The 14,354-nt window shown below is 26.6% G+C and overlaps 1 protein-coding gene, 1 non-coding gene and 2 pseudogenes across 3 annotated transcripts; 2 read left to right on the top strand and 2 right to left on the bottom strand.

Annotated features, from left to right (window-relative positions):
• Positions 1-14,354, top strand: part of LOC149055040 (zinc finger MYM-type protein 1-like) — a 144,968-nt pseudogene that overhangs the window by 102,458 nt on the left and 28,156 nt on the right.
• On the bottom strand, positions 1,871-6,607 carry LOC149055044 (uncharacterized; annotated as a pseudogene). The gene is made up of 2 exons (XR_016191971.1): positions 6,475-6,607; positions 1,871-3,322 (listed from the first exon to the last, which is right to left on the bottom strand). The product of XR_016191971.1 is annotated as an uncharacterized LOC149055044 (transcript).
• On the top strand, positions 6,875-8,311 carry LOC149055043 (uncharacterized). The gene is made up of 4 exons (XM_089228886.1): positions 6,875-7,399; positions 7,582-7,716; positions 7,788-7,984; positions 8,091-8,311. Exons 1-4 carry the CDS (start codon positions 7,361-7,363, stop codon positions 8,245-8,247), a joined length of 528 nt encoding a protein of 175 aa, XP_089085012.1. The 5' UTR covers positions 6,875-7,360; the 3' UTR covers positions 8,248-8,311.
• Positions 12,420-12,492, bottom strand: TRNAA-GGC (transfer RNA alanine (anticodon GGC)). Its single transcript has one exon. It is a non-coding gene; the product is annotated as a tRNA-Ala (tRNA).

Below are 14,354 nucleotides of genomic sequence, written 5' to 3'. Positions count from 1 at the left end.
TGTAATTTTCAAATTTCATGTGATTTTTAATTATATACTTTTTTACACCTTTTGCTTTTTTTTCCTCAACACTATGTACAGTTTTATACGCATATAATTTCGGTCTTAATGAGACAAATTCTTTTAGAATTATTCCTTTCATTTCATCCTTAAAATATCCTGGTTGATTTTTATGTGTCTCACTGAAACAATAATGGTCTTTAGGATAATTAGATGTATCAAAATATGGTAGTAAACTATTTTTTAAATCATCGAAAAAATTTGTTGTTTGGATAGCGTATACCAACGAATCAGTATCTGAATACAAAGAACTAATTTTAGCACCATATTTTTTTTTCATTACATTATAATGAAAGTCATACATAAATGTTTTTGAAACATCTAAAATTGCGAATCCTACATAAATTGCCTTGTCAAATTTAATGATTTCCTTACGCTGATGAATAGCCATAAGATTCTCAGTGTATATAGTTCTGTCTTTAAAATTAGTTTTAACCATTAATTTCCTAGCTTTTTTTGCTGATGAAACAAGTTTTATAGAAGTTCTTGCGCGAACATTTTCCATACATTTACCGAAAACGCTATTGATTAACAACTTCCAAAAATTTTTTTCAAACTCGTTTTTAGCTTCAACTCTCATAGTTGTACACAATTCAATGTATGATGCCATCCATTTGCTTTGTGAAAAGCTAATAGCTCGATGAATTTTCGTCACTTTAATACCGTTTAAAATCGCCTGTTTTAAGTTTTTATAATGCACTATATAGTTTTTTTTTTATGATAATGTAGTAAGCAATTTCTTAGCTTTAGAATTAGGAGGACACTCATTAATGGGTAAAAATGGGAAATCATTATGACTTTTATGTAAATACTTAGGGTACTCGATATCAACTTCTAATATATACCCAACTTCTGAATCATCGGCAATTTTAGTGACATCGATATTGAGATCATTAACCCACTCAAAATCTTTGAAAGGCAATTCTGTTAACATAGATTTACCATACAAATTTACACAGTCAAGATATGTAATCCATGTGATTGGTTCATTCGAATTATAGTCCAGTCCTTCAATATTTGGTATATTTGCTTTAACATATCTTTTAGTTGATTGACAAATGCCCCCCCGGATTGAGTTTTCAAAAAAGAGGAGCATGTTGTAATCCTTTAACCTTTCCAATTTTACCTTAGTGTACTTAAGCATACAATCAAAAGCAAATCCAGGAGCAGTCATGTAATGAGCAGGATCTAATCTGAGAGTAGATAAACATAAGTCTCTAAAATTTTCAAACACGTCAGCCAGTATGGTAACGTCAGTCTTTAAATAAAGATCGCTATACTCACCTAAAGTCTTTATATCGAATGTTCGCCATATATTTTTAGCATGCATATAATCTTTATCGCTTATTTTTTCGTCTGTCAAAGAGTTATAAAATTCAGACTTTGATGGTAAGAAAGTATCATCTAATTTACTCCAACTATCGACATATTCATAAGGGAAGATTCCTTTTTGAGTGACTAGATCTAATGCTTTCATGGAAAAATTTTTAAGAGTTTCTCTAAACCTCAACTTATCTTCAGATAAATTTAATGCAAGTTTACTTAATGATTCGCTCATGAAACGGAATGTATCGACAAATTTAATACTAAATCTATGTGCGATTTCTTTACTAAAGGATATATATTTTTCTGACGAATTAGGAATAACGTGAATATCTTTATCATTACAACCAAGTTCCCGAATTATGAAATGACTATCGTACGATAAATTATGGAAGAAAATTGGTACGAATGAGGGGTTAATTATTTCAAAATTACATTGAAGACAAAGACATTGTCTATATTTACCAGTAAAATGACAGTGATCTCGAACTTTAATTAAATTATTATTTTTAAAATGTCTCGAACATTTTCCACAAAACTTAGTATTTTTAAAATTACTTTCTTCTTCTTTAGTTAATTTATTCATCGGTTTATTTGTTTGATAAATTTTATTAATATTATTTCCAATAACAATCATATTTTCCATAAATTTTTTTGCAGCATTTTCACCTCTATAAATTACCACCTTTCTCGGAATTTTGAACTGTTTTACTAGTTCTTTTGATATAACATTATAGTTAACTTTGACATAAAACCCATAGCTCATAATTTCATGTAAATGTGTAGCATAAGTTTTAGATTTTTCGTAACTATTAAATTCACTAGACTTATTTTTAGGAGTTAAAATACATTCAAAATCTGCATAAATAACAATTGGTATTCTCTGTGTATTTTTATAGTTTTTAAAATAAATAAAATCATCATCCCCCTTTTCAAACATTATTGGTCTCCCTAATTGGTTCTTTCTACAATTATGCTGGTGTTCACTCAACCCTTTCTTACCCCAAAGTTTGCTTTTACATGGCTTTTCACTAAAAGTAGTAAAACATCTTTTACAGATAATTAATCTGGAACAGTTTTTAGTTTTCTGACTTCTAATAAATCTTGAAAAATTTTTTATATAACAATAGTGTGATGTGTTATTATTATTAAACAAAAGTAGATCAAAATGTTTTTTTCTTTCAGTATTACAAATATATAGAGGGAAAATATGTTTTTTATCATTTAAACTATAAATATTAATTGATACATTATTTATACGTTCAAATTTTTTTATCTGACTGATTGGTGTAGGAAAATCTATACATTTAAAATCTAAGCCACTTTTTTTTTCTAACATTTCAAAATATTTCTTATTAAAATAAGTTTTATTTGAACGATTGTCAAACTTTGATAGTATTGAATATTTAAAACATTTAACATCATTATTTTTTACATTTATGACTGCTCTTTTATCTTTGATATATTCAGGAAGATCTAGATACGTTCCTCCTCTGAGAGGATTTACTATATTAATTCTCAATTGTAATGCATCTATTGTTTTAAGTGACCAGCCAGAAGCTTTTGCTAAAAAATCATCTTCTTCACTTAATAATTTATTATAATCCCATTCAGTAATTTATTAAAATCAGAGGAATTACATGCAAGTGTATTAGAGGTTTTAAATGCTATATCCTGTACTTCTTGTGTGATAATTCGTTCATATACACTATCTACATATAAATTAAATTTTATAGATGTTTGTAGACATGATTCCTTTAACTTTGGAATTATTTTGTCTAAAGTATAGTTAAAAAAAAGTGTGTAGTCTAAAAATTTTAAATTATTCTTAACTATAAAAGTTTTTGAACATTTTTTAAATCTTTCAATTTCAAATATTCCTTCATCAGCATATGTCATTCGCTGACGTTTTGTCACCATTTTTCTTTTCATAATTAAGCTGAAAATAAATTAAATGAAAAAAAAAATATAATAAACAATAATAATATTGTAATCACTTTATTATTTTTTATAGTATAAATCATACAATATTCAGCAAACCTAAGCAACTAGTTTAAAAAAAAAGAAATTAAAAACTTAATTATTATTTAATAAATCATATAGGTATGATAAATGCAATATACAACTTTGTTGGCATCGATAACCTATATGATTAGATTCATCGTAATCACCTTTAATTTCTTTTTTTTTTTTTAATAAATTTTCCCTAGTCGACTTCAGGTTTGTTTTTTTGATTTTAATATTAATATCGTTAATCATTTTTTTAAATTTTTTTTCTTCTCTTTCACCATATTTCTCATTTTCCTCCTGTTGTTTCAACACTTCATTAATTTCTGTTTTGATGTATGATGTCATGTTTCTGCAAATTATATAGATATTTGCAAACTATCTGCTAGTAATAAAATATTAAAATAGTAACACACATCATCATTAAATAATAATTGTTTTTATTTTTACAAGCAAAAAAACATAGCTATAAACATTAAATTAAAATCATAATTTCTTAGAAAAGTAAATGTTATGAAATGTTTGACAACGTATCATCATATCCATACTATATCTTTCTCCATAACAGATTTCCATTTTTCTAACATAATCAATATATTTATTATCATATTTATTAAATATTTCTCTTTTTTCTTTTAAAGAAAACAATTTATCTCTTAATTTATTGATTTCAAATTCATTTGATGATGAACATATCCTGATTAAATAAATGTTATGTTTTATTTCTTTAATTTTTTTTATTAATTTCTTTCGTTTCTAATAGTTTTTATTTTTACAAGCAAAAAAACATAGCTATAAACATTAAATTAAAATCATAATTTCTTAGAAAAGTAAATGTCATGAAATGTTTGACAACGTATCATCATATCCATACTATATCTTTCTCCATAACAGATTTCCATTTTTCTAACATAATCAATATATTTATTACCATATTTATTAAATATTTCTCTTTTTTTTTCTTTTAAAGAAAACAATTTATCTCTTAATTTATTGATTTCAAATTCATTTGATGATGAACATATCCTGATTAAATAAATGTTATGTTTTATTTCTTTAATTTTTTTATTAATTTCTTTCGTTTCTAATATATTATTTTTATTATCTTCAATATTCCCTAATCTTAATGATTCCATGGTTTGTAAATTATATTGATATTTATTCATAAGTTCATCTTTGTTTTTTGAATCCATTGTCTGTAATATTATTTCAAATTCATTAATGTTAATACACAGTATGTTAAATCATAGAAACATAGACGGAAAAATCTAATTATAAAATATGTTAAACAACTGTATTGTATATAATATAATTTTTATCTGAATTAAATTAACTTTATAAAAATAAAAAATTAAGTTTAAAAATGTAGGTACACATATTATATATAACTGCGTATTTGTTGTGTACTAAATTTATTTTTCTCCTGTCTAATGTTAAATGAATACATACAATTTGTCATAGATAGATATATTTTTTTATATCTAATAGCAGCCAGTCTTATTGAATACTTATTAGAATTAGAATATTATACTACCTATTTAAATTATTAAAAGTTAACTCAAATTGAGATATTTTTATGTAAATATTGAATATTATACTATGAAGTTTAAAAAATATAGGTACACACATCATATATTACTTAAACCTGTGTATTTGCTGTATAATAAATTTATTTATTTTTCCCTTGAATAATGTTAAATGAATACATAAAATTTAATAAAGATAGATGGAAAAATGTAATAAAATATATTAACCAACTGTATTGTACACAATTTAATTTTTATCTAAATTAAATGGACTTTATAAAAATATTATCATGAAGTTTAAAAATGTAGGTACACAAATATATATTACTTATAACTGTATACTTGTTATATACTAAATTTATTTTTTCCCTTGAATAATTTAAATGAATACCTACAATTTAATATAGAAAAACTGTAATAATCTAATATATTATTAATCAACTGTATTGTATGTAATTTAATTTTTATCTAAATTAAATGAACTTTATAAAAAGATATAATCATGAAGATTAAAATGTAGGTACACATATTAATATATATTACTTATAACTGTGTATTTGTTGTATACTAAATTTATTTTTTCTCCTGTCTAATGTTAAATGAATACATACAATTTGTTATAGATAACTATATTTTTTATATCTAATAGCAGACAGTCTTATTGAATACTTATTAGAATTAGAATATTATACTACCTATTTCAATTATAAAAACTTAGCTCAAATTGAGATATTTTTATGTAAATATTGAATATTATACTATGATATTCATGAAGTTTAAAAATATAGGTACACACATCATCTATTACTTATACCTGTGTATTTGTTGTATATTAAATTTATTTTTTCCTTTGAATAATTTTAAATGAATACCTACAATTTAATATAGAAAAAAAATGTAATAAAATATATTAACCAACTGTATTGTAAATAATTTAATTTTTATCTAAATTAAATGAACTTTATAAAAACATAATCATGAAGATTAAAATATAGGAACACATATCATATATTACTATAACTGTGTTCAATGTTAAATGAATACATACAATTCATTATAGATAGACATATTTTTTATATCTAATAGCAGACAGTCTTATTGAATTCTTATTAGAATAAGAATATTATACTACTTATTTCAATTATAAAAACTTAGCTCAAATTGTAATATTTTTATGTAAATATTGAATATTATACTATGATAATATAACATTTTTTTATATTATTGATATCAAATATTATAAAATAATAAATATTGCGTTCGGTGATAATATTAAGCGGTGATAGTGCTAACTGTTCTATGGTGATAGAGACGGTATATATTTTTAAGGTTATGTTCGTTAATAGTAGATTGCTGATGTGTAATAAAATGTAATTACTATCTTATAAATATGATGTTAACATTTTATCATATAATATATAAACATAGATAATATTATCATAAAACTATATTATTATAATGATGATGTGTTTAAATCATTGTTATTCTGTTTCTAGTTTTTTTTAAAAATAGGAGTAAAGATTAAAAGTTTTAATAAAATAATAAAATAGGTACTTACATAGTTAGTGTTGAAGTATTCTAAGTCTGACTGTTGACTGTTTTCTGAGTCTGGCTGACGGTTGCTATTGTTGTTGAAGATGTTTTTACGTTTTTGATGGTCTGTTCTGATGTAACTGTTTTGCTGGAGAGTCGAGGATGGTTGCTGTTCTGTAGCTTCTTGGTCTGTTAGAGCTGCTGGTGAACTGATGACTTTATGTTTAAAAATTCGGTGTTTTATACTAGAGTTTAACCCTCTCTTTGAACATTGAGTATTAGGTACCTCTCATAATCCTGAGATGATTATATTACTTAATACCATTCTCTTTTGTCCATGTAAGAACATGTTTGTAGTCTTTCATGCAAATTCTTATTACATTATTATATGAGAAGTCTATTTGAATATATACATTCTAATTTATTTTAAATTATATTTGATATTTTAACCAGTTCATATAATGTCTTGTTCATATATAATCATTTTTTTTTTTGGAAATGTTTTTTCAGGTCATTGCTATTAACCTTTAACGTTTTTATATCTGAAATCCGGTTCATACTAATTATTTTTTTGATTCTAATAAATGTTAATATTATATACATATATTATACTATTATTGCTTATATTACATATTTGTTGAAAAGTCTTTTGAGGTCATTAACGTTGTTATATCAAATCTGATTTTCAAGGCGGGTGATTATTTTAGATCCTGTTTCTTTAATAATTCATATAATGCCACTTGTGTTCATGTAAAACAAGTTTGTAGAAAGGTTTTTCAAGTCATTGCTATTAACATTAGCATTTTACATATATAAATTATTGTGGTAGTGGCTAATATCTGTGTATAAAAGCCAATGTAAAACCATTAACGTTCATCAGTCCTCAACACAGTCTACAACGCAGTTCAAAAATGTCTTATAGAACATCAATTATTTCTTCAGAATCAGAGGTAAGTAAAGTTTTTTTAAAAACCAAATAACAAATTGGAGGTCAGTCGTAACACTACTCAACGTTATGGTTATAATTATTAAGAAACATAAAAAAATAAAATATGTTTCTTTTAGATATCAGTTATAAAACCACTTGTACATTTTTAAATAAAAAAAAAAATATTATTTTTATGATCCATAGAATGAACATTTCAGTGAATCCGTTGACTCTAAAGTTAAACCGTTAGCATCAACATCTAAAACAAAAACCACTTTAAAACGTGGTGTTGAGAAGACGAATGAAAAAAAATCTACAAATAAGAAGCAGATGAAAATGGTTAGTTAAATTATTTTTTATTATAAATAAAATATATATATATATATATAAATTATATTTTTCATTTATAGAATGCATCATACAGAGACAATGTTGGTGATCGTTTAAGATCAGAAGAATATGATGAGGAAGTTTTCAATTCGCTAACTTTTCGACAAGGTGACGGTTTAATTACGATAAAAACTACATTTGAGGAGAAGCCAACAGATTACTGGGTGATAACACATTATAAATGTTCAAATATTGAAAATGTTCCGGTTAAGGATAGGTAAATAATTTATAATTAATTTACTTTTTTTAAACTATTGTTAATCTTTTTCAATAGGTATTTTTATTATCACTTCATTTCATGATTTAAAAAATAATAATTATAGGTGGAAGTTTAGTGAAGCTGGTGTTAAGTTGTATACAAGCGAAAAGTCAAAAGACCAGACATTGAATGTAAGCTTGAATCAGACCATGCAGTCAATATTTGACACGATGCTACAAGACCCAGGACGTCGTACAATCAAAAGTAAAATAATAGGCTAATTATTATATGTTTTTTTTAAAAATGAGTTTTTTATTGAATAAACAATACAATATATTATATAAATATTTGTTTATTTTATACTATTAAATCCTGAAGTATTAAGTCTGACATTGTATTAAAATGGTATTGTAATATTTCATATAGGAATGATGTGTCATCGTTTTGCAGATGAGTGTAATAACTAAAATCATAGTTTTGTATATACTGGTTTGTGAATTCATTTCTCTGACAACTGATAGGTAGACCACGGACGTCGTTTTTTATTAGATCGTAAGCTGTGTTAAATGTAGCTTGGTAACTTGGTAGACGTTTTTGTTTTTCTGCAATGTAGAGATCTACACAATGTTGAAGCTGTTTAAGTCTACATAAATCTATATGTGATAAAGTGATATAATCATCATTGATATGTAAAGTAATTGAACTCTGCTTAACATTAGTTGAATATGTAAAGTTATCAGATATTTTTGTTCGTCTACATCTGGTGTGTAAATTATTAGTAATTGAAATGTAATTAGATTCAGACATGAGTGTAAACCATTGTTCTAAGTTTAAAGTAATTATCTTCTTTGATAATTTACATTCTAATAACACAATAATCGAAATTTGTTTATTAATTAATAAACCGACTGTAACGCTCTTCTTACTATACGGACGAATGTCGAAGGTTGATTTTGATACGATTATAGGTAGAACCATGATGAATAATATTTATAGTAATGTTTCAGACTATCAATATGAAAAAATCTAGTATAATGTAACTGATGGAACATATACTTTGAACTGAGGTTTTTTTTCATCAGTAAACATATTATATACTAAATCTGTTGTAAAAAAAAAATGGTAAAAAAAAATGTGAACGTACAGTTCAGTAGATTAGTGTGTAGTGAAGGGAGTAGAGGGAATTATTTATACTTACTTACCTGAAACATGAAATTAACTTATTAAATTAACCTAACGCACTAATCCACTGAACTATACGTCCACGAGATATTAGATTAAAAACTAACACATATAAGTTGTTTATAATATTTTTTTTTTATTTATTACAACATATAATGAAAAGACATGATTTAGCAAACGGTGTCGTATGACCTAGTTTCACAATTACAAATATATTCATTGTTACAATATTTACTTAACACTTTTTGAACAAACTGATTTCCCTTCATTAATAATACATATATACACTTTGGATTATATCTGCAATGTTCAATCCAAACGTCATCTTCTCGTTTCCAATTATGAAGAATAAGTCCACAGCAAAAGCATTCGACGATATCTTCTACTCCTGTATATTTTAACCCACATTCAGCTAGAGCATATTTATTTTGAAAACAATTTAAAGGAAAATGTTCAAAAGATCTTAATCTTGAATAAATTGAAGTATATCCTGGATGGGTTGGAACTGAATTATTTCGTATACGATGAACTAATGATTGAAAATCGCTTGTAAGTTTTGGTAAATTCATTTCTTTAATTAATTGAAATAATAACTTGAAAAACACAACTCGAATACACGACGGATCAGCAGTAACTAAATGTAAAATTATTAACTTGCAACTAAATAGTAGAAATTAAAATATATAAATTTTTAAAAACTAGAACAGTGTAACCAACATGATTAAAAACATAAAAACAATCTCCCTGTAATTTTTATAAAAATATTTGATTGAAAAAATTTTAAAAAACGGGGAAAAATAGTTGATACGGTAAATATTTTTGTGTAAGGCGCAAATAGGTGGACAATCTTGTGTAATCACCGTATTGTGTTACGCGGTAAATCAGAGTGCTCCAAGGGAGAATTTTCCCCTTGAAAAAAAAAAATTACCGTGGAAAAGCTGGCTGTGAACATACAAATATATACTACTCCGTATTATGCTGGACCGTATAATTCCGGAATTCAAAAATAATCGAACCGTATTGTCATGGACCGTAGAAATCCGGAATGTATACCCACGGACCGTATTCTCGCGGAAAGAATAAATACAAAGACTGTATGTCCCTGACCGTAGAAATCCGGAAAAAATAATGTGTTCGAAGTCGTTGCGTTCGCGTTATCAACTGGCAGTCTGTGATATCGTTATCACTGTGCTGATAGTATTCTCACGTGTTGTTGTCTAGTGAACCGCGAAATAAGGCTGGTTGATAACATGGTCGACGAAAAAGAACAAGGGCTGAACGCTGAAAGAGGCGATGACTATCAAAGCATTCAAAGCCCCGACTTATGTAGAGTTGGTGAAACTCGTAGCTCAACTGAAGGAGCATAGTACAGAGTCGCTGGCGTTGCGGGATGAGGTCGAGTCCCTGCGGAAGGTGGTAAACCCTGGCGATGTGACCGCGTATTAGGAAACCCAGGACGTCACAGAGCGCCTTATGAATACCACGTTCTCATCGGCCAATTTCAAATATCCCGCTTTTTTTTATCATTTATCAATTAATCAATTAGGATTTAAATTATTTATTTAAATATCATTATAATATTATTATGTTATTTAATTAACAAATAAAAAGAACTATTTAGTAGGAATAGTTTAATGTTATATTTTTAGTTTATACACTAATGTTATTGTTTCCTGAATATTATTTTTAACCTTACCTACTATTAAAAAAAATATTAATATTTAAAAAAAGTTATTTCTGGTCAAGTAAACAATATTTGCACTATATTAGATTATTTAAATTAGGTAGGTACTAAGGCTTTGGGTAATGTGGTAGTCTAGTTCATTGATTATTGAAAAGCTCTGTTATTATTTTCAATTTTCAATTTGTATAATTCATTATTACTACACTTACATCATCAGTGTTCTGCATATAATATTTTTTTACACATTTATTAAAGGAGTAAACTTATATTATTAATAGCACTATATTATGATTATGTGTATTTAATAATAATATGGTATAACCAATCAAATTAATTCAACTTTTTAAAATGCTATGCAAGTATTATGTACACAAATTTTAAGGTAAGTAAAAAATAATACATACATGCCTACCTTCATAGTCCAAGGTAGGTATGGGTTACACAATCATTGAAAATATGTAAATATATTTACAAACATTTAAAACTGTCAACATATCTTAAAGTATTTTTTTTTTATTATGATGGGCCCCCTCACATCTTAAACTTATGTCTATGCGCAGTACTTAGAGGTGTAAAAGCTGGAAAACAATTGTAGGTATCTACTACATATGGCACATTAGTTGAGCTCTGAATATGATTCAATTGTCCTGAATGTAAAAATGACTTCCCAAATAAATAAAAATGTACTAACAAAATTAAAAATTTTAACCAAACTGATAATACTTTATACATTATAGGTGTTACAATCTTCTATATAGCTTATAGAAAACAGTTATTATAAAATATACCATTCAATTTTCTTATAATTGGATATGGTAACAACTTTGAACTCTGTTTTATTTTATTTGACAAACAATTAAACAATTTGTTATATTACATTAATAACTGTTTATTTTATGATGTAGAGAAATTCATTTTCTATACATTTTGGTACATACTTGGTTTTATATATTGATGTCCATAACATAGATAGGTTCCTACTAAGTTTATTATAAATTATTTATTTATTTACCTATTTATTATAATCCAAATATATCAAACTGATAACAAAAAAGTCAGATTGTGTATTAATTGACAATCAATTAATAATTTGTCAACACTTCAACAAGAATGTTGTATTGAATATTGTTGTCATATTAAACTAAAATGTTATGTTTCTGTTCTCTTTGTAACTTAAACTTTAAGTTGTTACTTGTTAGTGTTAACTTCTCCCGGGGAAAATAACGTCAAAAATCTAGCCGCCGGACCGGGAATCCCGGGCCGGGCCGGGCGATTGCTCTACCACTAAGCTACCCGACCGCATAGACCTAAGACGCTATTATCCCCAAGTTAACGGATGTTTACATTCGACCATCCTGCGTCCTTCGATCGCCCTCGATCGACGCTGGTCCTTCGTCGCCCACTGCGACCGTTGCTTCACCACTTGATCACCAGAGCGCACGACCCGTTAACACAAACGCGATCGCCTCCGCACGACCTCTGGCGAACAAGTCCAGGTCCCTCACAACACGCACACTGCGTCCTTCGGAACAAATCCCACTTTTGATGTATGTTAACTTCTCCCGGGGAAAATAACGTCAAAAATCTAGCCGCCGGACCGGGAATCGAACCCAGGTCTCTCGCTTGCCGGGCGATTGCTCTACCACTAAGCTACCCGACCGCATAGACCTAAGACGCTATTATCCCCAAGTTAACGGATGTTTACATTAGTGTTTATAGCATCTTAATATTTTCATTAGGTAGGTATTTTTAAGTTGTGGTTGTTTGCATTCTTGTTTTGTAGGTATTTAACTTGGTCGTTTTTTTCTGTTTCTGCATTTCTGAATAATCAATTATATTGTATTGAGTATTCATAATGGACGAATTCATTAAGTTTTTAAAAAACAATATCATTATTGCTGTTCTATCAAATGAAATATCTAATATCAATGAAAAAACCACAATTCTTAGAGCAAATATTAATTATGTAAATGAAGTTTGAGAATTTCATAATTTGATTGGTTATACCATATTATTAAATATACATAATTATATAGTGCTATTAATAATAAGTTTACTCCTTTAATAAATGTGTAAAAAAATGTTATATGCAGACCACTGATGATGTAGGTAAGTGTAGTAATAATGAATTATACAAATTGAAAATTGAAAATAATAACAGAGCTTTTCAATAATCAATGAACTAGACTACCACATTACCCAAAGCTTTAGTACCTACCTAATTTAAATAATCTAATATAGTGCGAATATTGTTTACTTGACCATAAATTACCTTTTTGTAAATATTAATATTTTTTTAAATAGTAGGTGCTGTTAAAAATAATATTCAGGAAACAATAACATTAGTGTATAAACTAAAAATATAACATTATCAAATGCTAATAATAATTAATAATATCGGTTACCTAGTACATAAGTGCACCACTGTTATAATATATTGTTCAACTCAAAACTTGAAAATCGCATAATAATTTTTTTTTAATTTTTCTAAAATTGTTCTAATGAATTATTAACAAATCCAAAAATTTTTTTTGCACCATTCATGTAAAGATACAACTACCTATTTCTTTAGTTTGATTTATTAAGCTAAAAAAAAAAACCAACAATAAGTACATATATTATTGTTAGAGCATGAACTTTTAATTGATATTAAAACATTTAAGTAGGTTTGGTATCTACGTTAGGAAGAACCTAGAAAATCTAGTACTTACTGGACTAGTATAATACACTTAGTTCAGGAAGAAATGTTCACTCTATAATATAGTTACATATAGTATAATATAGTATTATTGAATTATGAACATATCATAATTCATTATATCATTTAATTTATTAATTACTTAGTTAAACTATTCCTTCTTCTTCTTCATCAGCTTGGCGGTCCATTCAGGACCATCGCTGCCATCAAAATCTCTCTCCACCTCTCTCTCTGATATGCTGTTTCTAAAGTTGCGTTTTGGTCTATCATTTTTATATCTTTGGCAACTACGTCAATCCATCGGGTTTTGGGTCTCCTAGGGGTCTCGTTTTATTTATTTTATTTATAAGTACATTTTTAATGATTCGTGATGAAAATCGATACTCGCTAGGGTAGGTAGTCAATTGTCTAGTGCCGATATATTATAGTTATTTTTATAACTTTTGGTTATTTGTTGTTTTTGTTTTTGTATTTATATTTATTTATAACTAGCACTAATTGTGTGGAAGGAGGGAAATGAATACAATCCGAATACTGGCATTCCCAATAATAAGCATTTTGCAGAAATTCTCAATTATAATAAATAAAATACCTATTTTGAAGTTTCTACGATTAATTATTCTGTGTAGTGACAAAAAATGAAATTCTATTTTATTATTAACTGAAACCACGTAATTTTTTCTCTTTCAAAAAAAAAAAAAAAAATCCCTATTTAAAATCCCTATACTATATACTTGACGATCTATTTGATATAGCACATAACAACGCATTAAATTTAATTAATATCGAAGAAGACAAGTTGTTCTTGTTAGCTCAGAGAGAAA

The sequence above is a fragment of the Diuraphis noxia genome, unplaced genomic scaffold (genome assembly GCF_037042655.1).
Source record: "Diuraphis noxia isolate RWA-SAM2 unplaced genomic scaffold, SU_Dnox_SAM2 contig0005, whole genome shotgun sequence".
Taxonomy (NCBI): domain Eukaryota; kingdom Metazoa; phylum Arthropoda; class Insecta; order Hemiptera; family Aphididae; genus Diuraphis; species Diuraphis noxia.
This window is presented reverse-complemented; position numbering and strand designations above follow the sequence as displayed.